Source organism: Sphaerodactylus townsendi, linkage group LG04 (assembly GCF_021028975.2).
Source record: "Sphaerodactylus townsendi isolate TG3544 linkage group LG04, MPM_Stown_v2.3, whole genome shotgun sequence".
Lineage (NCBI taxonomy): Eukaryota > Metazoa > Chordata > Lepidosauria > Squamata > Sphaerodactylidae > Sphaerodactylus > Sphaerodactylus townsendi.
In genome coordinates, this window is record NC_059428.1 from 30,601,047 (window position 1) to 30,625,895 (window position 24,849).

The following is a 24,849-nucleotide window of genomic DNA, read 5'->3' on the forward strand; positions in this document are numbered from 1 at the left end:
CTGAGAAAGTGATTAGCTAAGTAAGAATTTGAACCCGGATCTCTCAAAAGAGAATCTGCAGCAACAAGAACTCCAGGATGATAGTTTCAGCCCTGCCGATCTCCAGTAATATGGCTTTTCAGTTTGAAAGGGGAGGGGAGTAGAGGGAGTCTGGTGGTCTTATTGCTAGATTTGAGTCCTATAGAGCCATAGCAACCAACAAGATTTTTAGAGTATGAGCTTTCGAGAATCAAAACTCCCTGACTCTCGAAAGCTTATACCCGGACAATCTTGTTGGTCTATAACCGTGGTGGCGAACCTTTGGCACTCCAGATGCTATGAACTACAATTCCCATCAGCCCCGGCCAGCATGGGCAATTGGCCATGCTGGCAGGGGCTGATGGGAATTGTAGTCCATAACATCTGGAGTGCCAAAGGTTCACCACCACTGGTCTATAAGGAGTTACTGGAAGACCGCCAGGGTCCCTGCCCCCTTCCCATTTTAAATGGAAAAGCCACATTAAAAACAGGTTCAGCACTGCCTTCTGTTAGACATATTCTGCACAAGCAGAATAATGCACTTTCAATGCACTTTGCAGCTGGATTTTACTGTGTGGAATAGCAAATCAACTTGCAAACAATTGTGAAAGTGGATTGAAAGTGTGGTGTGGTCTGCATGTGTGGAAGGGGCCATAGGGTTTATGGGGCCCAGAGTTATGTAAGAGGAGGAGTATGGGGACTCTGTATGGTACCTCTAATTCTGCACAGCGTATTTATAACGAGTTCCAATCATTATAAATGAACTCATTTCCCCTTTTTATTAATGGAAAACGAATTCCTATATAACGATTGCAACTTGTTATAAATATGCTGTGCGGAATCCACTTTTGTGACAGAGAGGGAGTCCGAACCTACCTCAAAGAGGTATAATGCAAAGCTTTTCTGACCACAGTCCAGAAAATGCACAGCAGCAGAAGTGTGTGAGGACAGAGGGCCATCTAGTCAGACTGAATTAGGGAACACAAATGGATTCCAAGCAGTTGCGGGGCGAAGCTCTAATGAGAGGGGGAAGAAAGCGGGGAAGGCTGTTGGGAGGCCAAACAAAAACCAGCGAGACACCAAACTGCCACCACTAATCAGCTCTGTTTGAAACAACATTCCCAAACCACCACCCCCCCCCCGCTCTTTCCCTCATCAGTGAGTGGGCGGGATTAGATTCTGCCCTCCCCCATCAGTGAGTGGGCGGGACTAGCTTCTGGACGCGACAGGGGGCGGGGGCGAAACGCTGGAGCGAACCTTGCCGCTGACTACGAATCCTCACAAGTGCGAGAGTCGCGCGCGCTCCCCCCCCCCCCGCCACAGGGAGTACGCGCGCCCGCGACTGAGGAGCGAGATGGAATGTGGCGCGAGGTAAGGGAAAGGGGGGGATGGAATGCGCGAGGGGAGCGCGCGCTCAAACCAACCCAAAAACCGTTATTTTGAGGTGAAGCGCCCCCTCCCTTTTATCAAGTCTGAGAACGGTGAGGGATCATGAAGGGAAGAGAGAAAGGGGCAGGCTGCGAGCATTTCCCTCTCGTGATAACCTCTCTCCTCTCAAGTGCCCGAAGAGGGTCATGCGAATGGTTCCCCCTCCTCCATTATTCGAGGTTTCCACGTCGAGAGGGACCAGAGCCGCTTGGGAGCTCCTTCGTGCGGGCTTGGGATGAGGGGTCTCGTCGAGCTCCGCCGTTGGACCCGGAGGGCTTGTGCGGGGCTTAGACCTCGGGCACGCTCGCTCGTTCGGCCGGCGTAACTCCACCAGAGTTAGGTCCTCTGTTGCTCACAAAGTGCGGCGAGGGAGGGGGGCGGGCGGGTTGCAAGCGAGAGCGAGCCGCCGTGCCCCACCCCCACCCCGTCTCCTTTCCCCTCCCTCCGTGCTTTCGCCCTGGGGCTTTTGTGACCCGGTTTGCAGACTGGAGCAGACTCTGCTCTCTCTCTCTCTCTCTCTCTCTCTCTCTCTCTCTCTCTCTCTCGTGCAGGCGTTGGAGTCTCCCCTTGATGTTGTCTTCACTCTCGCCTCTCCGTGCACAGTTCGAAGTTCTCTTCTTTCGCCCTCTGTGCTAAAATATATACTTATATATATTCCCGAGCAGAATATTTACGTCTCTTCCTTGAGCGTTGCAAATCGTGTTGGAAGTAGGTAAGGCTGCATCGATCGTGGTTTTGCTTCATTCCAGAACAGTGGGCTTCTTTCCAGGACAGTGGAATGATTTCAGTGGGAAGTAACTCAGTGGAGGATTGTGCTATAAATGCCTCCAGTGTATTGTCCCAGATGCCTTTGTTACGTGAGGGTTTAACTAACGCAGTGTACTCCTTCTAAAACTGCTTCTGAAGACTGATAGCATCGGTGTTTGCAGAAGGTGTTGAGTGAGTTAAGGAATCTTAACTGTGGTTTACACAGTATCTGAATTGGTGAACCGTGTTTTGTAACTGGTTGGTAAAATGGAATTGGGAGCTGTAGTTTGAAGAGGGCTTTGAAATCATATTTTGCATTAAGTGTGGGTTGGTGTGATGCCTTCATTGACAAACAATAGTTGCAGCATTTCTGTATCTCCACAAGCTGCTGTTACAGAAGTTATTTTTTGTCCCTGGGTACTAAATGAGTGAAATTTGAAAGAGGAACTACTATAAATCAGTGGGTTCTTCTTGGATCTATGAATGTAGCTTGCCTCTTCTAGGTGCTGGGTCATACTACAACAGAATCTACATTGTTTTTATGTAGTAGTGCAAAACAGTCCAGTTTACAAGTAACATCTAATGTAGGTGAATTTTTTTCTACAGTAGCTTTTCGTATGCTGTCTTGTATACATCTCTTGTAGTTATAACACTAGTTACAGGAAATCATATAGGTTGTATTGAGGAAGTAATACTGTGTGCTTACTTTTTAGTAACAAAAGCAGTATGTTGTAGTTGTTGATGATATCAGTGGTGGACAATCACTGGTTGATGGCAGTTCCAACTCACTTTGAATGCAGTGTGTTTCCCTAGGTTATGTTACAGATATGTCAGCCACCTTATCTTGTATGCTTTGACATAGTGAGAGATGACTTTCAGCAGATTTTGCTGCCTTTCTGATGAACTGTTGAAGAAAAGTTAACTAGTGTTGGTTAGTCAGCATTTCAGAAAGCTTTAGGAAATACATGTATGGCTCTCTGTTTCAATATTGAATTCATTTTTTATGTAACTTGTGGGGAAAAATGGTTTTTTGTGTCTGCTACTAAAATAACTTGTCCAAGAAAACAATTGTGTCTGGAAAGCTGAGATATCATAGAAACTAGCTAACTTATGTGAGTTTTCATGTGGTAGATTATACTGTATGCTAAGTAAATTTGTTCATGTTTAGAAGTCATTGTTGTATATTTGTCCTGACGCTGCATCCAGATAGCAGCTTCACAATAATGATGGCCTGGAAAGGAAGTGGAACAGGAAATACCCAAAAGTCAAAGGTTAGGGCATGATGTGAAGTCATCTAAAACAACTGTGGTAAAACTGAACAGCTCAGCATTAGTTCAGTGACTAGATACAAAATATTCTAAGGTTATTATGAGTGCCGCTGATTTCCTGAAAGGAAAGCAGGATATAAATTTGGTACGCACAAGGTTCAGTGGTGCTGTTGCTGGATTTGTCCCATACGTCCTGAGCAACATGATAACATGATTAACCTATTTTAGTTTTTTTTCCACTGGAAGTCTTTAAATCTTTAACTCTTAGGTATTTTCTCTGTACTAAAATAACATGGTGAGAATCTTAACAACTTGCTAGATTTGAGTGCTACTGTGAGTGCTAATTGATCAGGTATTGAAATACTTTTTTGGCTTCTATAATTTGCTTCTACATGTCCATTCTACATTTTTAAGATTTATTTTTATTACATTAATGAAATATAAATAACCATGATTAGGTGCGTAGCTTCTATTATTTGCAGTGGTTCTTAATGAAAAAAATGTAATGGTGGCTATGCTTGGTTCTTGTACCAAAGTAACTGAAAGAACTTGAACAAAATGTTCATACCGTTGAATAGTCTTTGTGGATATTTGGCTAGATATTAGCTTCACAGTTTGACTTAGGCAGGGACTGCATACAAATAGGTCCTTTGAATACTGCTTTCTGTATGCATCTGGGTAATCTCCATTGGGTAAGAGTAAGATGACATACATTTATAATGCGCTGATTGCTAGTGCATGGTAGAAAGCATTAGTTACCTGTGTTCTCGGAACCTTATTGTGCATACCTAATTTCTATGCCTTCTTACTCCAAACCTAAAAACTCTATTTACATGAGGTGTTTGTTTTTAGCCTGTTCAATGATTGAGAACTATTTTAGTTCTCAAGTTCATATCCTGGCTCACACAACTGCCTCCCTGTTCATAACTGGAGTGGGCGGGGTTGTCCAGTTTTTCCCTTAAAAGCCTTTGATCAGTCTGAAACTGACAACTGATTGATTTTATACTCTCAACTGCGTATCATTGTCTCAATTAGAAAAGGAACATGTATGTATCCAGAGCATCCCGATGCTGCAGTGCTGCTTTGCCTTTCTTTTCAGTCTTTAAAAATATTTTCTTTCTGGTTCTGGTGGGTTTTCCAGGCTTTTCTCTGTGATACACTTCTGAAGATGCCAGCCACAGATGCAGGTGAAACGTTAGGAACAAAATCCACCAGACCACGGCCACACAGCCCGGAAAACCCACCACAACCAGTTGAATCTGGCCGTGAAAGCCTTTGACAATGTATTTTCTTTCTGTTCCAAGACTTTTATAGCGCTTCATGCTCGAATAATACAGCATATAGTAAATTGTAGAAGGGCTTTATGTTCTATATATACCTTTCATATGATCTCTGACTCTGCACTTCTGATAAAAGAGAAATTCTTCATGCTACTAGTACACAACCTTTCACTTGCATATTTTATTTCACTTTTTTGGGGGGAATAAGGTATCCAAGATTACAAGTGTCTTCTGAGACAGACTAAGCATGAACCTGCCCTGATGTACAGCAACAAGGAAGATGAGAAATTTGTATATTAAAGTACACTGCTAGACTGTAATTTTCTCCTGTTGTATTAAACTTGCATCCTTCTATTCCCGTGTTAACTGAATTGCCATTTAGAACCTTAAAACACAAGGGAATTCTTTGGAAAGTTCATGTTAAACATTTCGCCAAATAAATGCACTAGCTTTTCAAAAGTGGATTTTATGAAATGAGGACTAATGCTTATGTTTTTAATATAAGTAGGAGAGAGTAATTTTATTATTCATGACTAGACACTTAGCTCTTTTGAAACTGTTCTAAACCCCATCTCTAAAAAGAGCAGATAGACTGTCTAAAGCTGATTTAATGTTTGATACTTATAGTCAAGTGAGGAAGCAGTTGACAAATTATCAGGAATTATTCCTGTCCTTTTCTTATTTCTTGAATCCTTCCTTGTTATACATGGATTCTGTAGCATTGCTGAGACATTTCTCCTCTATGATTTGATGGTACTTTTTCATGGAAAGTACTTGAAAGGACTTTGGGTTCTCTATAAATAATTAAGAGTGCAATCCTAAACAGAATTACACCCTCCTGAAACCACTGAAGTCGGTAACCTTAGAATATAACTGTATAGGATTGCTCTGTAAGACTGACACATAGTCGTAAATGATAAAACTTTATTGATAGTTGTCATTCCTTTAATATGGGGAAAGTGTGTGTGGTGTCAGTCTATATAAACCTCCATCCATCCATGATCAACTTGTGCCTTTTTTTCTTTCCCTGTAGAGTGGATTGTATTGATTCTGTATCACGATATGTCACTTCAGCGCATTAATGGCTGAGTTGTCTGTATTCTGTCTGGGGGTGGTTTATGCCCTTGCCAGCTTCTCCTTCAAAACCACCCCCTTTTCAAAAAGCAGCAGTCGTGTACCTCAGTGGTCTTTCTTTCTTAATGTTGCTTGCAAAGACTTTATCCTTCTGCACTTCTTTAAAAATAAACTGAGTTCAGATGGTTTTAAATAGAAGGGAATGCAAAACATGACTGTGACATCCATAAATTCCTCTTAAAATCACCCAGCTGCTTACATATTTCATGCAACTAAAAATGTTATTCTCGGAGGGAAGACCAGAGTCTTTTTCTTTTCTCAGCCACCATTTGAAAACATTCAAATTGTTTGTCATAACTGCCTTTTTATTTTGAATCAGTACATATTCCTTTGAAAATATGCAGTTGACTTGCATCTTCAGCTGAGTCACATGTTTAGTGTGTTATACGCTTAAACGAAATAGTAATTGTAGCATTTAGCTTTCAAAACAAATCACAGCTGTAGTTCTTCTAGACAAGAGACATAAAAACATGACACTGCTGCATTCAGTCATTCCAAATGCAGTAAAATTACCTGCCCTCAGTGGAAGCATGCCCAGGAAAGTGGATGTCACATGAAGACAGAAGGAGCGAGTTCTCCTGAGTGCAGGTATTTTCTACTTTTGCCTACTTTTTCAGCTGTATGAATGAAATGTCCTTCTAATTTTAATTCAGAAATAGAAGTGTGCTTTATCTGTTGAAAGTTTGAGGTGTACTGTTCTAGGTTATTCAAGTGACAATGCCCAAAGCTATAATTTCTGACTAATAGCCTCACAAGGACAGGGTCAGTAATGGCATGCCAACTTTCTTTGAGACAGGTTGAACAGAGTGTATTCTGTAAACAAATGTGTGTGATGGCGAGGTGCAGTAGGCAGGACCTTACTGGAATAGAGTGTGCATCTTTGAATAGGTTTCAGAATCCTCTTCTACACTTTTGGGTTTCTGTGGCAGATAAGCTGATATCATAGAATCATGGGGTTGAAAGAGGCCATCCAGGCCATCTAGCCAATCCTTTATTCAGTGCAGTATCAGCCTAACAAATGTTTGTTCTCTAGGCTGCAACGAGAATGAGTTTCCTTTACTCACACTAGACCATTTGTTGATTGGTCCTGTTGCACTTTCGTCCTCCGCTTGGTAGAAGTAGAAGAGCCCTTTTGTAGTGTCTGAACCTCCTCTGTAAAGAAATTTAGGTATGAATGTTCTGCATGCATAAATATGTTTCACAGAAAAAGAAACTTTGTATGAACAGTATAACATTACACACAGAAATTTCCTTCTCCATAAAGTCTTATATAAATACTCCTTGTAATCTCAACATAGATGTGTGTCAGCCCCTGCATCTGTACATACCGTATATACTCATGTATAAGTCGAATTTTTCAGCACATTTTTAATGCTGAAAAAGCTCTCCTCGACTTATATGCGGGTCCTTAAAATTTTTTGAGTGTTTTTACTTTGCCGGCCAGCAGGGGGCGCAGTTTTTATGCTAGCAGCACCAAAATTGCAGGGTACCCTCAGAAGACACTCCTGATGATACCAGCCAATTTTGGTAAAGTTTGGTTCAGGGGGTCCAAAGTTATGGACCCCCAAAGGAGGTGCCCCCATTCCCCATTGTTTTCAATGGGAGCTATTAGTAGATGGGGCTACCCTTTTGAGGGTCCATAACTTTGGACCCTCTGAACCAAACTTCACCAAACCTGGCTGGTCTCATCAGGAGAGTCTCTTTATGATACCAGCCAGGTCTGGTGAAGTTTGGGTCAGGGGATCCAAAGTTATTGACCCCCAAAGGGGATGTCCCATCCCCCATTGTTTACAAGGGAAGCTAATAGTAGATTTTCCATTTCTGATAATATCGCTCTTAAAATCTAAGTTGGGTAACATTTGGACATACAGATGATGATGAAGAATCCAGTTTTGAAGGATTTTAACTCTTGAGTTTTAGCTTGGTTGCTGGTTGAGCTAAGGTTTTTGTACTTTTAAAGTTATTGTTGATACCATATTGTTCTTGTTGACCCTCTTTTCCACTTACAGAGCCAGTTTACTGTTTTTCTTTGAAATAAATATTCAAAAACATTTAACTGACTGATGCCTCAATTGATGTAATTTTATTGGCATCTATTTTTATTTTTGAAATTTACCAGCAGCTGCTACATTTCCCACCCTCGACTTATACGCGAGTCAATAAGTTTTCCCAGTTTTTTGTGGTAAAATTAGGTGCCTCGACTTATATGCGGGTCGACTTATACACAAGTATATATGGTAATAATCAGGCTCGGGTGCTTGTGTCATTGTAATAGTTTATATGATATAAACAGTGTGTGTATATAATTTATTTATTTTTAATTTATATCCTGCCCTTCTGCTAGGGGCTCAGGGCGGCAACAACACCATAATATCACAATAAAATCATAATAAATAGTTGAAACAGTTTAAAACAGTACTAAAAACCTAAGTCCAAATGCACATTTTAATAGATCCCACCGCCCTCCTTCTCCCAGGAAAAGATGTTAACCCAACTGGCCATGAGGGAAAGCCTGGCGGAATAGCTCCATTTTATAGGCCCTGCGGAAACTATTCAAGTCCCGCAGGCTTTCCCTCAGACGGGAGCATATTCCACCAGGTAGGGGCTAGGACCGAAAAGGCCCTGGCCCACATCGAGGCCAGCCGGATAGTTTTTGGCCCAGTGATTACCAGGAGGATCGCTTCCGAGGAGTGGAGGGACCTACTAGGGCAGTATGGTGAGAGTCAGTCCCTGAGGTATGCCGGTCCAAGACCATTCGTGGCCTTAAAGGTCAAAACCAGAACCTTTAATATAACCCCATACTCGATTGACAGCCAGGTGTTATATGGCCCCTACTTCAAGGCTCAATCTAGAATCCTCACGGCTACGTGCTGAACAAGTTTCAACTTCCGGATTAGATTCAAAGGCAGGCCAGTGTAGAGTGAGTTACAATAATCTAATCTGGAGGTGACTGTTGCATGGATCACCGTGGCCAGATCAGAATGGGAGAGATAAGGAGCCAACTGCCTTGCCTGATGAAGATGGTAAAACACAGTCTGGGCTGTTTTCACAACCTGGGCCTCTAGGGAAACCCTAGAATCCAGGATGACCCTCAGACTGGTCACCAACGTGGCCAGGTGTAAGGCCTCGCTGTCCAGCACAGGCAAACTAAAGTTGGCTGGCATCTCCCCATGACCCACTCACAGGACCTCCGTCTTTGCTGGATTCAGTTTCAACTTGCCAGTGGCATAGCACTCACGGGGTGGTGAGATGCAGTGCCCCAGGCGGAGCAGCAGGCGGGGTCAGGCCGTCAAGGGGGCGTGGCATGGGTGTTCCAGGGCGTGGGCGAGTGACGCCGTGGCAGGGGCACAGGGGGCGTGTGTGCCCCGGGCGCAGTTTCCCCTCCCTCCGCCTCTGCAACCTGCTAGTTCTCAACCAACCAGCCACAGCCTCCAAGCACAGCTGGAGAGCCTCAGGAGCTGAATCCGGTCAGCCTGCCATCGTAAGGACAAGCTGGGTGTCATCTGCATATATATATTAGTTATTTTTCTTCTATGTTGAAGTGTTTTTTCTGAATTCAAACAATATATGGACACAATCATCTGTTAGCTAGGGCATGTTCTGCTAGCTAGGGCACGCCTTTTCTTGAATAAAAATGGAAGGCCTCCTGCACCATTTGAAAAGATTTGGTTTTACAGTGTGTATAAGAAGAAGAAGCCACTCCCCTTTATTTCTGCATGAATCTCTGATCTGAGGATGCCTCCTGATGGGAAAGAGCCCAGAATAGTATAATTAGTATAAGCCTTAATGGGCAGCGTCCTCTGAGGATAGATAATTCGACTGCAGTTTTAACAAGGCTCCCAAATGTTTGCTTTCCTTTTAAAATGCAGGCTCATGGGACCCTGAGTGAAGTCTGGAATCTTGTGGACTCCTCTGTGCTGTTTCTCTAACATGATGCACCCTGTGGAGCTGCTTTTTACCTCGTGTGACAGACATGTAAATCCTAATCAGGTCTTGTAGGTGGGCCTCAGCTGGGCAAATTATAGTTCTGTGGCACATGTCAGGTTGAGAAAGCTTCTGTTCTTCTCGTGCTGTACTTTCAGTCTTGACCCTGATGGAGCCGCTTCTTAAAAGGAAGAAAATGCTTAGAGACGCTCAGAATTTCCAGCATGGGACTTAAGCTTCTGGAATGAACTAATGACCACTGCTGAAATTGACTGGCAATTCTGATTCAATCTGTGCCACAAATGTTGTCAAAAAAAAAAAAGGCCAAAGTCAATGGCCCATTTGTTAGTGGTGGTAGCATTAAAGTTGAGTCTGTATATATAGCATTACATGGTGTTTCCCAAAATGCTATAAGAAAAAATATAACCTGCAAACAGTTTACAACCTATACCTGACATGAATGCAAACAAAAAAAAAGAGGGAGCAGAGTAATGAGCATAGCAAGAGGTGCATGTGAGAAAATACATGTGTGTACAACATTTAAAATAAAGGTGTAGGAAGGAGGTGTTTTAGGAAGAGATTTTCACAGGAGTGGCCACTTCCTGTAAGGGGGGATAATTTGGGTGCTTAGCAGTCTTTAATTATTTCACCAGGGACCAGTTTTTTAAAATGTAAATTCCAACGTACATTTTCATATGCTTATACTACTTCCCTCTACCAAAATGCAAACCACAGGCGTATCTTTTCCCTTCCTTTTTCTTTCCTTCGCCTTACTTCTGACCCTTCAGATTGCCTCTGTCATGTGAATGGGATATTGTCTGTTTATCTGACACCTATAACCCAACTTTGTCCATCAAAGCAATCTCCAGCAGTTTCTGTAATGGGATAGTTTGTATTTTTCAGTCATGCATTTTCTGAAGTCAGTCCCATCAAATTTTTAAAAAAGCACCTAATAGTGCTACGGTCCTCATAAAAACCTAATAGTGCCCAGACTCTACTATATTGACTTGAAATTAACACTCTTTCATTAATGTACTCACTTCTAGCAGTTTCCTTTTGTTTTACTTCTCAGTTACTTCCTGTCCTCTGCACAGTCAGCAACAGTCACAAAACAGTTCAATTAGCAATCCAAGATTAGCTTCTGCTTTTCATTATGCCGGTAAAGCCTTGTTTTTTAGTTTTATTTTGTAATAGTTGTTGTAATGTTAAAAAGGAGTGCTTTTGCCAGCAAAGGGAAAAGCAGTAAGTCTTAAGGATTTGATTTCCACCCTCCAGCAAAAACTGGCAGCTAGAATGTTTTAGCCAGTTGTGGAAGGTAATTATATTTGATTTGGAAATAGAAAAATAATTATAAAGTAATCCTGAGTAACTTGAGTAGTACTTGGACATCCATGTGGTTGCTTTCATCTATTAAAAATTTGTGCAAATCTTAAAAAAGACAAGACAATTGGAATACAAAGCATTGCTGATGCCATCATCTGGCACATGTGTGTCAGGCAGTTTGAGTCTCCTGCAGAATCTGCCCCTTTTCTCTACTTGCTTTGGTCTCTTTGTGCACCTGCCAGGTTGACACATAGGGCAGTGAACATCCTGGACAAAAATTGCTCTGTTCTTTTAGTAAAGGGTTAATATGTAGAAATAGGCAGTTGAAGTTTTTCATTGCATGGAGAGGTAAACAATACTGCATAATAAATAATCAAATCTATACAACTTGCCATCAACTGGTAATTATTAAAAATTATCAACACAGTAACAGTAATATCAGCCAAAGACTGCATTAGCCAGAAAATTAGCAAACACTCAAGTAACTCAGTCAGCTGCTTTGTATTCTTTCCTGAAAGTTGTCATCAGTGGTGCCATCCCCCATCTTCAGAAAAGCCATACCACAGGGGGAGGGCAGCAGTATAAAATGTTTGAGAATGAACCACAGCCATTGGTGCCATGTGATGGGGAAAAGACACTGAGCACCAACTGCTTGAAGGGTTATTAATGTGGGTTCTCAAAGGGAGAGGTCGTCCTTTAGATACAGGGCCCAAAAGAAACAGCACCTTGAATTACACTCCGGAGTACATAGGTAAACAGTGCAGTTGTTTTGAGACTGGTATCCTCCAGTAATCAAACAAGTAGCGATATTTTCCGTTAGAGAAAGCTTCTTTCAAGGGCAGATCAGTATAGAGGGGGTTGCAATAATCCAGCATAGAAATTTCAGGAGCATCATTGTCACAGGATGTGCTGAGTCTAGACAACAATCTATTACTAACACTTAGATGTTCATTTATGGCTCACAACTGTCATAACACAGTTTAAGGGAATTAATGGTTGCAGGTGGGAATAATCTCTGGTGTTCCTGCTTCATGAGGCCTCCTTCCCTTCCCTTCCTGCTTTGCCTTGTGAAATGTAAAAGAAAGGCCTTATTTTGCAAGAGGAGAATCGGTGATAATGACAATATGAATAAAATTATATATTGATATATTTCATGCTGAATGTTTCATCCATTAGAATTAAAATGATAGTGTTCAAAAACTTGCATAGATTTGTCTTTTAATCGAAGTTACTCTAGTCTAAGCTGGAGTTCAACTGTTTACACTGCAAAATTTGCCTTGGTTTCTGATTTCAGTAGGCATTTTGCACTGTTATCATTTGAATAGCTGAGGTCAACTTTTTACAAGTGTTCTATGTCTTCTGTTTTATAGGTGAGATGAATGGCGTCTTATGAATCTTTAAAGAAACAGTTGTGTTCTCATTGGAGAAGAGGCAAAATGTTACATCATTAAACAGTATTGTAGCAGCATGTACGGTAAGTAAGTTGGAATCATTGCATCCAAATCAATGAAGTTCCATTCATAAGCACATTTACAAATAGCTCACTGTGCTGTTACACCCAAGTGCTTTCCTTCTGCCCACCGGGGCCCTACGGTGATTTCCCCTCCAAAAATATCATTTTAACTTTATTTTTCTTCACTTTATGCTTTCCTACCTTACACTTACAATAAAAAGTAAAATGTTCTCCAGCTGCTCAGCTAGGGCACAAAGCCAGGCAGAGGTCTGCTTTGAGGAAACAAAGTAAACTACTTTCCTTCTGTCAGAAATAAAATAACTTAGGCACCAGAGGCTTTATAACATTAAAAGGTGAAAAAATGTAGCTTTTATTAACAAGAACACAAAAGTGGTTTGGGCAAAATAATACATATTCTAAATCAAGAAGCTGGTAAGTTGAGATATTATTTACAAGTTGTTTCTGTATCTGTCTTCACAGTACTTGCAAGATGCCCAGGTCACTAGCTTAGTGCCTTCAAGAAGGTACATTCAGTTTATTATATACAACTATGTACACCATCAATATAGGGGACACAGTATTCAGTTTGTCCTTTTGCTTATTGGAAAGACATTCATTTTATCCACAAGTAAGTGTTTCAAAACAGTTTCCTCGCTCACTGAATTTAAGATATTTTCTCCACTAGATACTTATTGCCCACAGATTCCTTAACAGAGAAAGAATTCCAACTATCCCTCAGAAAGCCACTTTCTCTTTGTATCTCAGTATGAGGATCCCACCACTCTCATAAGCTTCACTGCTTAGTATCGGTAGAGGGTTCTCTTCAGAGCAAACACCCCAAAGGGTGTTTTTACCATCCTTAAACCACTGTTTTTTGCCTGTGCAGAAGGGGCCAATGATTCTACAGTAACTGCCAGAAGATCCCAGAGGCTTCCTTTTTCCTGGTACATAGAACCCTTAGGAAGGATGTACACATGAATGCATATGAGGCTTCCAAAGCGGAAGGCTTTAACTGGAAGTTGCTAGGACGACTGTTATCCAGAACTTGTACATCAACATTTAAATCAACTGTTATAAAAGTAACCAGACCTTCACAACCCTGTCTCTTACATGCAAGGAAAGCTGGTAGCTATGAGCTCCACATTTAGTAATTCCAGACTTAGCAGTTGAAGTTCTCAGGCTTGGCTGGTGAGTTTCAGACAGCCTCTTTAATAAAACAAACAACTCAAATGGCCTTCAGCAGCTTTATGTCATGAGAAATCAGAAGACTCATAGGAGAGCCTGTTAACAATGCTGCTCCGTCACCGTCTTGGTTTTCTCTCCAGCTGCTTAATCAATTTGGCTGTTAAACAGAAAGTTTAAAACTTCTGCGTAGCCCTTCTGTGTTATTTGGCTATTTTCTATTTTGCCTAGTTATTCTTTATTTGGAATGTACAAGACTAAAGTGTTCCATAATAAAATCCACAGTGTTCCATATATAAAAGCTATAATGAGGTTCAGATAAGATGCCAAAAATGGTCTACTTCTTTAGTTACGGTTAAGAAAAGTGTCCTCACTGACCTAAACCATTAGTTTATTTTAATAAGGATTCTCCATAACCTAGGAACTCTATTCAAGAGTAACCTTAGTTACCATCAATTTCAACATTTACTTAATCACAGTTAAGATGGGAGATCTGTAGTGTGCTGTGATTTCCAAAATCATTTAATGTTATCCGCAGTCTGACTTCCAAACTAGAATCATGAACCAACTTCAAACTGTGGTTTATGATTTGGAATTCTGTGATTAATGTTAATCACAGTTTGCCAATTAGAGCATCACGACAACTCTGGGTTGTGACAAAGCAGAATGTGAATGAATAATTGGCAAGTACACCAGGAGGATGGAGACTAGGGATCAACATTCCCACCAATCAGACCACGGTTTGCCCTTTGAACTTGACACAATCTGTTTATTGTAGGAAATAGGATTCTACATCAGTTCACATTTAGAGGTGATAGCATTTAGTTCACAGCCAAAGTAGGGTAAGAAAAAGCAGGCTCACTTGATTTGTCATTGTGCTTATTTATCTAAAAGGGTTATCAGATTTAATATTGGAACTACATATGTTTGGACAAACCTTTCGACCTCCAGGAAATAAATATGGCTCAGTGTGTGGCCTTCAGAGGTCTTAAAGATCAAGGGGGAACTGAAGAATAGCATGTATCTGAAATTTCTGACAAGCTATTTATGTAATAAATGTGACTTAATCTATTATTTACATCTGTAGTGTTTATTGCTAAAAGATCCAGAATTGAAAATCAAAGTACTGTTGATTGAAAATCAACAAAGTGTTATACTCATGATATAATGGTTTTTTGATTAACTGGAGCTGGCAACAAAAAATGGCTCTAGCAGTAACCCAATGTTTTAATTACTGCTACTACGAAACCTAATTCTGAAATACTAGATGCCACAGTGAAATGTCTGGACATCATGCTGACCTTGCAGGTGGGGCTTGTCAAGCTCTGAGTTTGAATGTGTTCACTGTTGCTGCCAGTTCTGTCTTTGGATAAAAGTTACTGATTTTGCCATCAAGTCACATAAGTCAGAAAACAGTCTCTTATGGCCACCTGACTTATGGGTGGAGTTTTCAAGGCATGTTCAGAAGACATTCAGACATTTTGCAGTTGCCTGACTCTGTCAGGACTCTGGTATTCCTTGCAGGTTTCCTATCCAAATACTTGCCAAGGTCAGTCTTGCTTAGCTTTGGAGACCTGAAGAGATTAAGCTAGCTTGGGCTACCCCAGTCATACAACTACAATAATTCAATGTGTTTTAAGATATGCTATCTACTTTCACCACCTAGAGACAACTTTTTACTATGGGAAGTCTTGGGAAAGTTACTATCTGTTAACCTCTTCTTTTGGCAGAATGGTTTGTATTATACTTGTAAACAAGCTATCCTGTGTTCTTGGAAGGAAGAATGAGTAAGAAGTGTGATGAATAATTTTTTTCACAATTTAATCAGAAAGTTCTGGGTGATACTGTTTTGAAAATCTTGTGTCTCAATAGAACTATAAAAATCCTCAAATTATAGTATTCTGTGCATTTTATTAGTGAAAGCTGAAATATCTCTAGTTTATGTACTTTCTACTCACATACAAAAGCCAGAAACTCCTTTGCTTAATCCCAGTGGAATCCCTGTCTGCTAGACAGCTGGACTGCTCGTGTGATAATATTGTCCACAACTATAAATATGTATTAAAGGAGAAAATACAGTGATTTGATTGGAAGTATTCCTTGCCTTATAATGATAAGTGCCACAAATCTGTGCTACACTCGTTTTATGCCAAATAAGATATATCTTCTGAACAGCTGTTTATCTTGTAAAGAGAAATATCCTGTCATAACAAATTTTGTATTATCCATATTGGTGTTAATCTGTTGCCTGTTGCATATTGGCTTTCATGTGATTCAGATGAAGGGTGTTAATTGTTCTCTCACTGGTTTGAGTCTTAAGAGCCACAGAATGAAAGTGCTCATGGACTGAATCTATTTTTTTTTCAACTTGCAGCTATCTGATTTCCCTGAAGCTGCACCTGTGGGTTGGAGAACCTTAACAGACATGAGATAGCCCCTAGCAAGGCAAATAGTGACACTCTGGAGGTATTTCTAGTTGGGAAAATAGTATTGGTGGGTGGGAGGACGTAAACCCTTGTGTGCTGTAGTCCCCATCTTAATCAAGAATCCTTCACTTAGGAATTTACACTACAATATGGTGAAGTTAATTTTTGCAGCCTGAGGAGGTGAGGAAACGGTCCGAGGGTACAGAAGGAGACACAGAAAACCCCATTGTGTATGTAACATTTGGCCACAGCTATTTTGTTGGTGTGCTGGCAAAAGGAAGCAGAGGCGCAGCATAGGGGACAGATCTAGCTCCGGGCAGCTTGTCTGCTGTTCCCCAGTAATAACCTGTCTGCTGTCCCCCAGTAATAACTTGTAAACTGCCCTGAGCCCCATGGGGCTAGGGCAGTATAAAAAACGAAGAAATAAAATAAATAAATAAACTCTCCCCCAGTCTGATGCATGGGGGAAACACCAATGCCCGAAGCAGCAAGATAGTGGGAGCCATCTGGGCGCAGGCCTCTGGATGAACTCCCCTTGCTGCCAGGAGGTGTAAGCCACCAGCAGCCCCCACCTGGGCATGTGGTTCACAGGCTCGCTTCGCCCCCCCCCCCCGGCCTCTTATGGAGGCCCCCACCAAATGGGGAGGGCCAGCATGCAGGCTCATCCTCCCCTGAATGGATCAGTTGCCATGCTCAACCCGCCATGCTGTGACCGATGGAATGCAAATAACAACAATAACCATAATCAGAATTCCAACAACAACAACAACAAAAAGAACTCAGAATGGTTCAGGAAGATGTTTCAGTAGAGAGAACAGGACTATAGGCTATACTACCAATATGTATTATCTTTTGGTGTGTACTTTTATCTTAATCTCATTGCATTATACGTTCACTTGTATAATAAAACTTTCATTGTTTAATATGTCATGTTTAATACTTATTCCTTATGTAAGATTTCTGAAATCCTAGTCCCATTACGTTGTTTTAGATGTCTCCTCATCCTGCCGATTGTACTGACTTGCATTATGTAATCCACCTTGAATCTCGGTGATAAAGGTAGACTATAAATAAATACCCTTACTTGGAATAGACATTGGATTAACTGACCGCCATATCCCTGATCATATCCTCTTCATTCCTCATTGAAAGGTTGGGTATTCTCTGTCATGCTGGCAGATCCAGTGTGGTGTAGTGGGTAGATTGTCAGATAGGATCTGGGAGACAAAGGCTTGAATCCTAACTGTGCCATGGAAGCTTGCTGGGTGACCTTGGGCTGGTTGTATACTCTCAGCCTAACCTACCTCACAGGTCTGTTATGAAGATGATATGGCGAAGAGAATGATGTACGCCTCTTTGGGTCCCCATTAGGAAGAAAGATGTATCAATGAAATAAGATAAACATGCTTTGCATTGGTTGTGGTGGGTTTTCTGGGCTGAGTGGCTGTGGTCTGGTGGATCTTGTTCCTAATGTTTCACCTGCATCTGTTGCTGGCATCTTCAGAGGTGTAACACAGGGGGAAGTCTGTTACATACTACTATTGTTTTAAACCCTTTTGGAAGGATCCCTTTGGCTGGTACAGTGTTAGAGGATTGTTTCAAGGGGGAAGCCTAAGCCAGAAAGGTGTTCTACATTTAAGTGCCTGTAAAATTGAGATGATTCATCAGAAATTTGGCAAGTCAAATCACATGGTGGAAGGGAAAAATACCAACAGTTTTATCTGAAGTGCATAGAAAACAAAAATGCCATAGTTAATGGAAATTAAAAAGAATCCAAGTAAAACTAGTGCTTGTAACTAGTGTTTTTAAATTTTACTGGATTTTATCCAGTGCATTTATGTAAGTTATGTACAAATTACGACATGTTATGAAGGCACTAATTTATCAGTTTTGTAGAAGGATTTTGTGAGCACAGTGAAGTTAGGATAAATTTGCTGCAAAGACAGTTGAAGAGGTTTGAAATAGCATGGGATCTGTTGCTTTTCTTCTGTGCACATCTCATTCGGAGCCATCTGGAAGATACTGTATGCAGATGAGCTGCTCTTACAGTTAAGAAGAGGATTAACATCTTCTCTTGTTAATTCTGTAATCTGGTCACTATGTGAGGGCAGCAAAGCAAAATGGAGTGTGTACTATAGAGGGACAAGCAGCTGAATAATTAATTTGGCAAAGATTAAGATGGGGAAGAAGTGTGTATACCTGTACAAATATAAAATGCCACTTTTTCTTTTCTGCTAGCTTCCTTTCATAGTTAAGATAATAGTTACATTATCTTAATTCAGAATTTTTTTTGCCATCAAGTCACATCTGACTTACGGTGACCCCTGGTGGGGTTTTCATGGCAAGCAACATTCTGAGGTGGTTTACTATTGCCTGGCTTCCTTGGAGGTCCTCCATCCAAATACTTGCTAGAGTTGACCTTGCTTAGCTTCTGAGATCTGAAGAGATCAGGCTAGCCTAGGATTTCCAGGGTCAAATTATTATTTATAGAAAAGCTAATGGATAGTGGTTCTTATTATATAGAAGGTTTTATTAAGCTGTGTTGGTATGAACTGTAAACACAGATGTGGATTTTGTGAAGTGACAATGCAACAATACCGGTCCCTTCTCTAGTAGCCTCCTAAGACCTCCAGAACGCTGGGAGGGTTGAAGAACTTGCATGGACAAAAAAGCCAGGAGGTTCAGGGGACAATTTTTATTCTAGCATCAGCTTTTGTGGACTAGAGCCCTAGTTCATAAAACTTGATGCAGGACTAAACAATATCTTTGTAGGAGTTGCATCTATGGTATGTCTGACTGTACATATTTCTGTTTTGATGAATCAGTTAGTATTGTGAATTGTGCTCCTTACACCAAAGTAACAGAAAATGTTGAACTTGAACTGTCCTTTAATGTTCTGAGCAACAGTCAATGATGTGTCTCTGTATAGCTAGGAGGGGTGGAGGTTTTTCTACCTCCCTTGTTTGCCTGTGGCACTGTATGAGGCAGAATGAGCCACATCTTAGTGACTTGATGATTGTTTTGTCCCAAGGTTGCCAAGTAGACAGCAAAAGCTTACCAGAAAGCTGCCCCTTGCTTTAGATCGGGATCAGAGTTGCTTAGTGGTTGTTATCTGAGAGATCCTGCTTGTGTAGAAGCTGGATAGTGTGTTCCTCCTGCTAGCAGAGCCCTCTGGGGGTTGGTGGTTTATTACATTTAATTTAATAATGATGATGATGATGATGATGATAATAATAATAATAATAATAATTATTATTATTATTATTCACCACTGGGACCACCGACTCTGGCACAAACCAGTAAAGGTGGTCCCAGTGGTGATCGGCACACTGGGTGCAGTGCCTAAAGATCTTGAACGGCACTTAAAAACAATTGGCGCTGACAAAATCACCATATGTCAGCTGCAAAAGGCCACCCTACTCAGCTCTGCACGCATTATTCGTCGATACATCACACAGTCCTAGATGCTTGGGAAGTGTCCGACGTGTGATGTAATACAAAATCCAGCATATTGATCTTGTTTGCTATGTATAACTGTTTTGTATAATAATAATAATAATAATAATAATAATAATAATAATAATAATAATAATAATAATAATAATAATAATAATAATAATAAATAGGCCTCATTTTGGTCCTAGTTTAAGAACTTCATGTTGTGATCTGCTTTGAAATTGTGATTCAGCATCTCTGATTCTCACAATTGAGACCTTCAGCTTGTATTTGTACTTCAGTCAAAGCTTATTGTCAGATAATGTTGCTAGGTAAGGTAAAGAAGGACTTTCTGAATAAATGTGGTAAGCTGGACTTTGGACCCAAACCAAAACCAGCATATCACAAAACCAATTATTTATGTAAGGGGTTTTTTTTTTTGGGGGGGGGGGGGGGTTAGATCAATTTAATTCAAGCTTGCCATTTTGTAATTTATGTTTATTCTGAACCAAATGGTTGGTTTAGCAATTAAAGCCAATGTTAGTTTGATACTAAATCAACATTTACTTTGGATTTTTTTACTGCATTCTTAATGCTTAAAATGGTTTTCTTTAGGAACTGATGATGTCTTTAATTGATGTACAAAGAGAAGTTGTGCAGCATTTTGCATCAGCACTGGATATTTGACTCTTCAAAAAAAGATAATTTTCCAGCAGTTAGAATAATCTTCTAATCTACCTTCAATATTAGAGTGGTATGCAATGCTAAGCATGTATACTCACAAGCAAAACTAATTGTATTCTGTGGAACTTACTCAGTCCCAGGTAAGTGTACTTAAAATTGCAGCCTTACTCTCTTTCTGTATGAGAAAATGGACTATATAAGAATAAGTGTGTGATATAGGAGAGCCAGTGTACTGGTTAAGAGCAGGTGGACTCTAATCTGGAAAACTGGGTTAGATTCCCGACTGCTCCACATGACAGGTGGAGTCTTATCTGGTGAACCAAATTTGTTTCCCCACTCTTGCACATTCCTGCTGGGTGTCCTTGGGCTAGTTACAGTTCTTTGGCCTACCTCACATGGTGTCTGTTGTGGAGAGAGGAAGGAAAAGGAGTTTGTAAACCTCTTTGAGTCTCTTTACAGAAGAGAAAGGAGGATATAAATCCCAAACTCTTCTTGTAAATCAATAAACTGCAGGCAAATCTTCGAATATTGCCTCAGTTCACCCTTGCTTTTGATATGTGTGTACTGTGTTGGGACAAGGAAACTGTACTTTTTCCTCACAAACTTTATTTTCACAAGTTTACTACTCTTTTCCAGCCAGCAGCTTCATTCACTGCTCTGCTTTGTTTAGGACTTTCTGTGGGAATTAGTGGTTAAATAAATACATTTAAAATTGAACCCTTGTGAATGCCAGAAAGAGACACGCACGCATGCGCACACACCCACCCAGCCACCCACCCACCCAATAGCTAATTCCCTGTGTTTAACTTGCTATTATGCCGTAGTGGGATGGATTGAAGCTGTTTTTCACCTCTTTCACTACCAAAAAGCTACTCTGGGGATCACGTGACCTGTGTTGACAATGGCCATATGGGACCAGGGCTGCAGTAAGAAGGGAAATTGGATAAAGATGGTATAAAACTGGCCGGATGTCACCTACTGTCCTTTCACAAGGCTTAGTTGCCCTAGATTCAATGCTGTAGGAAGCAGGCTTTCCCTCCCCTGCTTCCCCACAGCATCAGTGCAGGCCCTAGGCTTTCCCCAGCTGTTCTCTATAATCTTTCTATAAACTGCTTTGCTGTAAAGTTTTGGGAAAGACCACAGTTTAAACTGAAGGGTTACCAAGTGGATGGGAAAGTTCAGATTTTCCTTGTCCCACCCACATTTCAGCCATAGTAGCTGCCCCCACAGTGGACCAAGTGTTCATCCTTCCACTGTGTGGCTTTTTTTACAGAGAAAAAGTACTTTTGGCCAGTCCTTAAATATCTTTCAGTTATTTAAATTCAGCCAGACATGGGAGGTGAAAAATCACCACTGAGCTACAAAAAGGCTAGGTCTTATTAATCTTTTGTATTCACTTAAATATAACACACCTCTGCTAATTGTAATCATGGTATCAGTCAGTGTATCAGTCAGTTCTTTGAATTCCCAGTTTTCAATTTAAAAATTCTGTAGACCTTTTCATTCAGAAATATATGGGCAAGGCATATCTCTGCAATAAATGAAGGAGAATTTTTTTAAAAATTAAAAGGAAGCTGGAGATTCAGAGAACCTGTTACATGTTGCCCAGTGGTTGATGTTAGGTGTGGCCTTAATGAGTTTCAGAGAGTGGAGTGTACAAAATAGCCCCAGAAATGGCCTTCCACCTTTCCTTTTACTGGAAAAAGTTTGAGGAAAAACTTGAAGAAATACACGAAGGTGACAAATAGCAGCGAAGAGGTTGGCAGTGAGGTGCTTTGTGCAATAAATCTCCCATAGCAGGTAGAGAGCAGTGAGGCACTGCAGGGGGATGGGCAAGAGAACCACCAAGACACAGTCCACAAGTGCACATGCCTATTTCAGTCCTCCTCTTTCAATTCTTCCATGGTGTGCTGAACAGTTCCCACCTACTTTCCAACATTACATACTCCCTTTCAGCTACTACTGTGAAGCTACTAGCTGCTAGAAAGCTCTGCCCGCCCCCACCACTTTTCCCCATCCCCTAATTATTGTCTCAGAGGGAGACAGAGATGACAATGTGAGAATTTGGCAAGGGGGAAAGAGATGGATGTAAAGGGCAGGAACCACCTTTAGGGAGGGCTGGCTGTGACCCACTTTCAGAGGTGTCACAACCCACTGTTGGGTCACTGCCATAGACTGCAACCTTATTCCTTTATAAAATGTTTTCCCTTCTAAATATTATGGAGAACAATAGTTATTCTGGTCTTATTGCAGTGGTACTTGCTACTCGGTTATGACTGCGTTAACTGTGTTGCTTTCTTTCATAGACTGAAAATCATGCCTTTGGTCAAAAGGAACATTGAACCTCGGCACCTTTGCCGAGGAGCTCTCCCAGATGGAATTACTAGTGAATTAGAATGTGTAACCAATAGCACTCTTGCTGCTATTATACGGCAACTAAGCAGCCTAAGTAAGTTGCTCAACATTTTTTAAAAGTTTCTCTTAGCTAGCCAGAGATCATTGTGATTCACATTCCTACTATTCATTGCATGCTAAGAGGCGGAATTAGTAGGATAGTGCTACCCTGGCTACATGTGAAGGCTTCTGTGCAGCACTCCTTCAGTTGTGGGGTGCCAGCATAAGCAGAAGAGGCACTTCAGAGCTTAAGTGGATGCACTGACCTTATAAAATTAGTCTTTTGTTTCTCCCTGCATATCTGGGATTTGGAATTACTCTAATGTGGAGATGTGCAGCATTCCAGCTGCAAGACGGTGCCAAAACAGAATGTCCATCAATCAAATTGCAGAATAGAACTGACAGTTCTTAATCTGCTTCATCATTTGCATATAGCATTTGTTGTAAAGTGGAAATAGTAAACTCTGAAGAAACTGTTGTTGCTTTGTGCAATAATTTATCAATATGTGCGGTTGTTATTTATATACTTTTTAAGTCTTAAGGAAATGTTCTGTTATTTTTCTGCAGGCAAGCATGCTGAAGACATATTTGGTGAGCTGTTTAATGAGGCCAACAACTTCTATATTAGAGCAAACTCCCTTCAAGACAGAATTGATCGCCTTGCTGTTAAAGTAACCCAGCTGGATTCAACTGTTGAAGAAGGTAGGTAATTGCATTTGAGCATTGAGCCAGAGGTGATATTGACAAAAGCACAGTGATTCATTGAACAACAGTCATCCTATTTCCTGTGGAGGTACGGTTTTTCTCAAAAGCAGGAATAACGAGGAAGGATCCAGGTGGAAGATATACTCTTTAGGATGAAATGTTGCAAACTCCCTCCCCCTGATTTTTTGACATTTTATAGAAGATTCTGGGCATAATCAAGATAGTGCCATTAGAATCAGTGGCATATCTATGGAAAATAGAGCCTGGGGCAAGAACTGATTTTGAGCCTTCCCTCAGCACATGAGAATCCAGGGGGTCTAGGTGGCTGCCCAGCCCTGTTCCTAGAAAAAGAGGCAAAAGAGACAGAAAAGTAGGGGGAGAGAGAAAGAGGGAGAGAGAAAACTCCCCCTGACACAACTAAACTCCTGAGAAATGACCAAATGGTAGTGATGTAAGAGAGCATGCAGGAATGATCTAGCGGTCGAGCTGATTGGGTTGCAGATTTGCTCTGCAGATTTGCTCTTGCCTGGCAATGGCACTTTGCAAAAACTCCTGTGGGGGCAATAACAGCTTTTCAAAGGCGAGTTGGCAGAGGGATGGTAGAAAGGGGGAGTTGGCGGGTGAGCAGGGAGGGGTGCGCATGCCATGTGAGTCTAGGAAGCAAAAGGCAGGTGGAAAATCAAGCAGGATTGGGGGAGGGGGTTTGTGAGGAAAGGTGGAGGAAGAGGCTGAGCCCAGAGTGGCAATAGTAGCTGCCACTGCTTCTGTTTGTAGCCCGACAGTGCTTTGCTGGCATCCAGCTCTCGAAAGCGGAGCACCCTGGAAACCTGCAACTCTTCTAAACTTGGGTGCCAGGTGGGGAAGGTGCAGCAGTGACCCAGCCAAGGAGGAAAGGCTGCCACTCCCTTCTTTCCTGAATGGGGTGAAGATGCTGCAGGGGTACATCTCTCCCGAACTGGATCTCCCCCGTCAGTTACGCCATGACAGCATCCCACAGCCTTTTATGCACGGCGAGCCAGCCCGCACCGACTGCTGGGTGGGAGGGGGCAGGGGCCAAATGTGCCCCCCACATGACCGGGGCGAGTGGTGCCTGGATCGTGCGACACACCCCGCCCCCCCAAGGTACTCCCCCAATTAGAATTAATAGATTTCATTGTGGTTGGCCCCTTCTCATTACTGAGTAGTAGTATCATAGAAGCATTTGTACCTTGTGTCCAGTTTTCCCCACATCACCAGAGTGATTTTTGAAGATTTTTAAGCTGATAATTCCTATTATTCTTAGTAAAATAGTGTTATAACAGTCTGTTGCCACAGTCCATTAGTTCCTCTGAATTTTTGGCTGTCATGTAAAACGAAGTTTCTAGCCTTCTTTTTGTAGCAGTAGAGGATATGGGCAGTTTTAACCAGATTTCATGAGAAAGAATGCAGCGGGGATTCTGCAAGACAAC

At 41.4% G+C, this 24,849-nt stretch overlaps 1 protein-coding gene across 6 annotated transcripts in view; it reads left to right on the forward strand.

The window, feature by feature from the left end:
- The first annotated feature begins 1,236 nt into the window (after positions 1-1,236).
- Positions 1,237-24,849, forward strand: part of WASF3 (WASP family member 3) — a 40,704-nt gene continuing 17,091 nt past the window's right edge. The window contains exons 1-7 of one of the 6 annotated variants that reach the window (XM_048493734.1): positions 1,239-1,389; positions 1,998-2,158; positions 12,493-12,596; positions 16,132-16,223; positions 20,234-20,442; positions 22,609-22,751; positions 23,264-23,398. In XM_048493734.1, coding sequence (XP_048349691.1) covers positions 22,619-22,751; positions 23,264-23,398 — 268 coding nt within the window. In that variant the 5' untranslated portion in view covers positions 1,239-1,389; positions 1,998-2,158; positions 12,493-12,596; ... (1 more) ...; positions 20,234-20,442; positions 22,609-22,618. Of the gene's footprint in view, positions 1,390-1,825; positions 2,159-12,492; positions 12,597-13,079; positions 13,100-16,131; positions 16,224-20,233; positions 20,443-22,608; positions 22,752-23,263; positions 23,399-24,849 lie in introns of those variants that run through there. The other 5 variants (XM_048493738.1, XM_048493732.1, XM_048493737.1 and 2 more) reach the window with 5 other exon arrangements.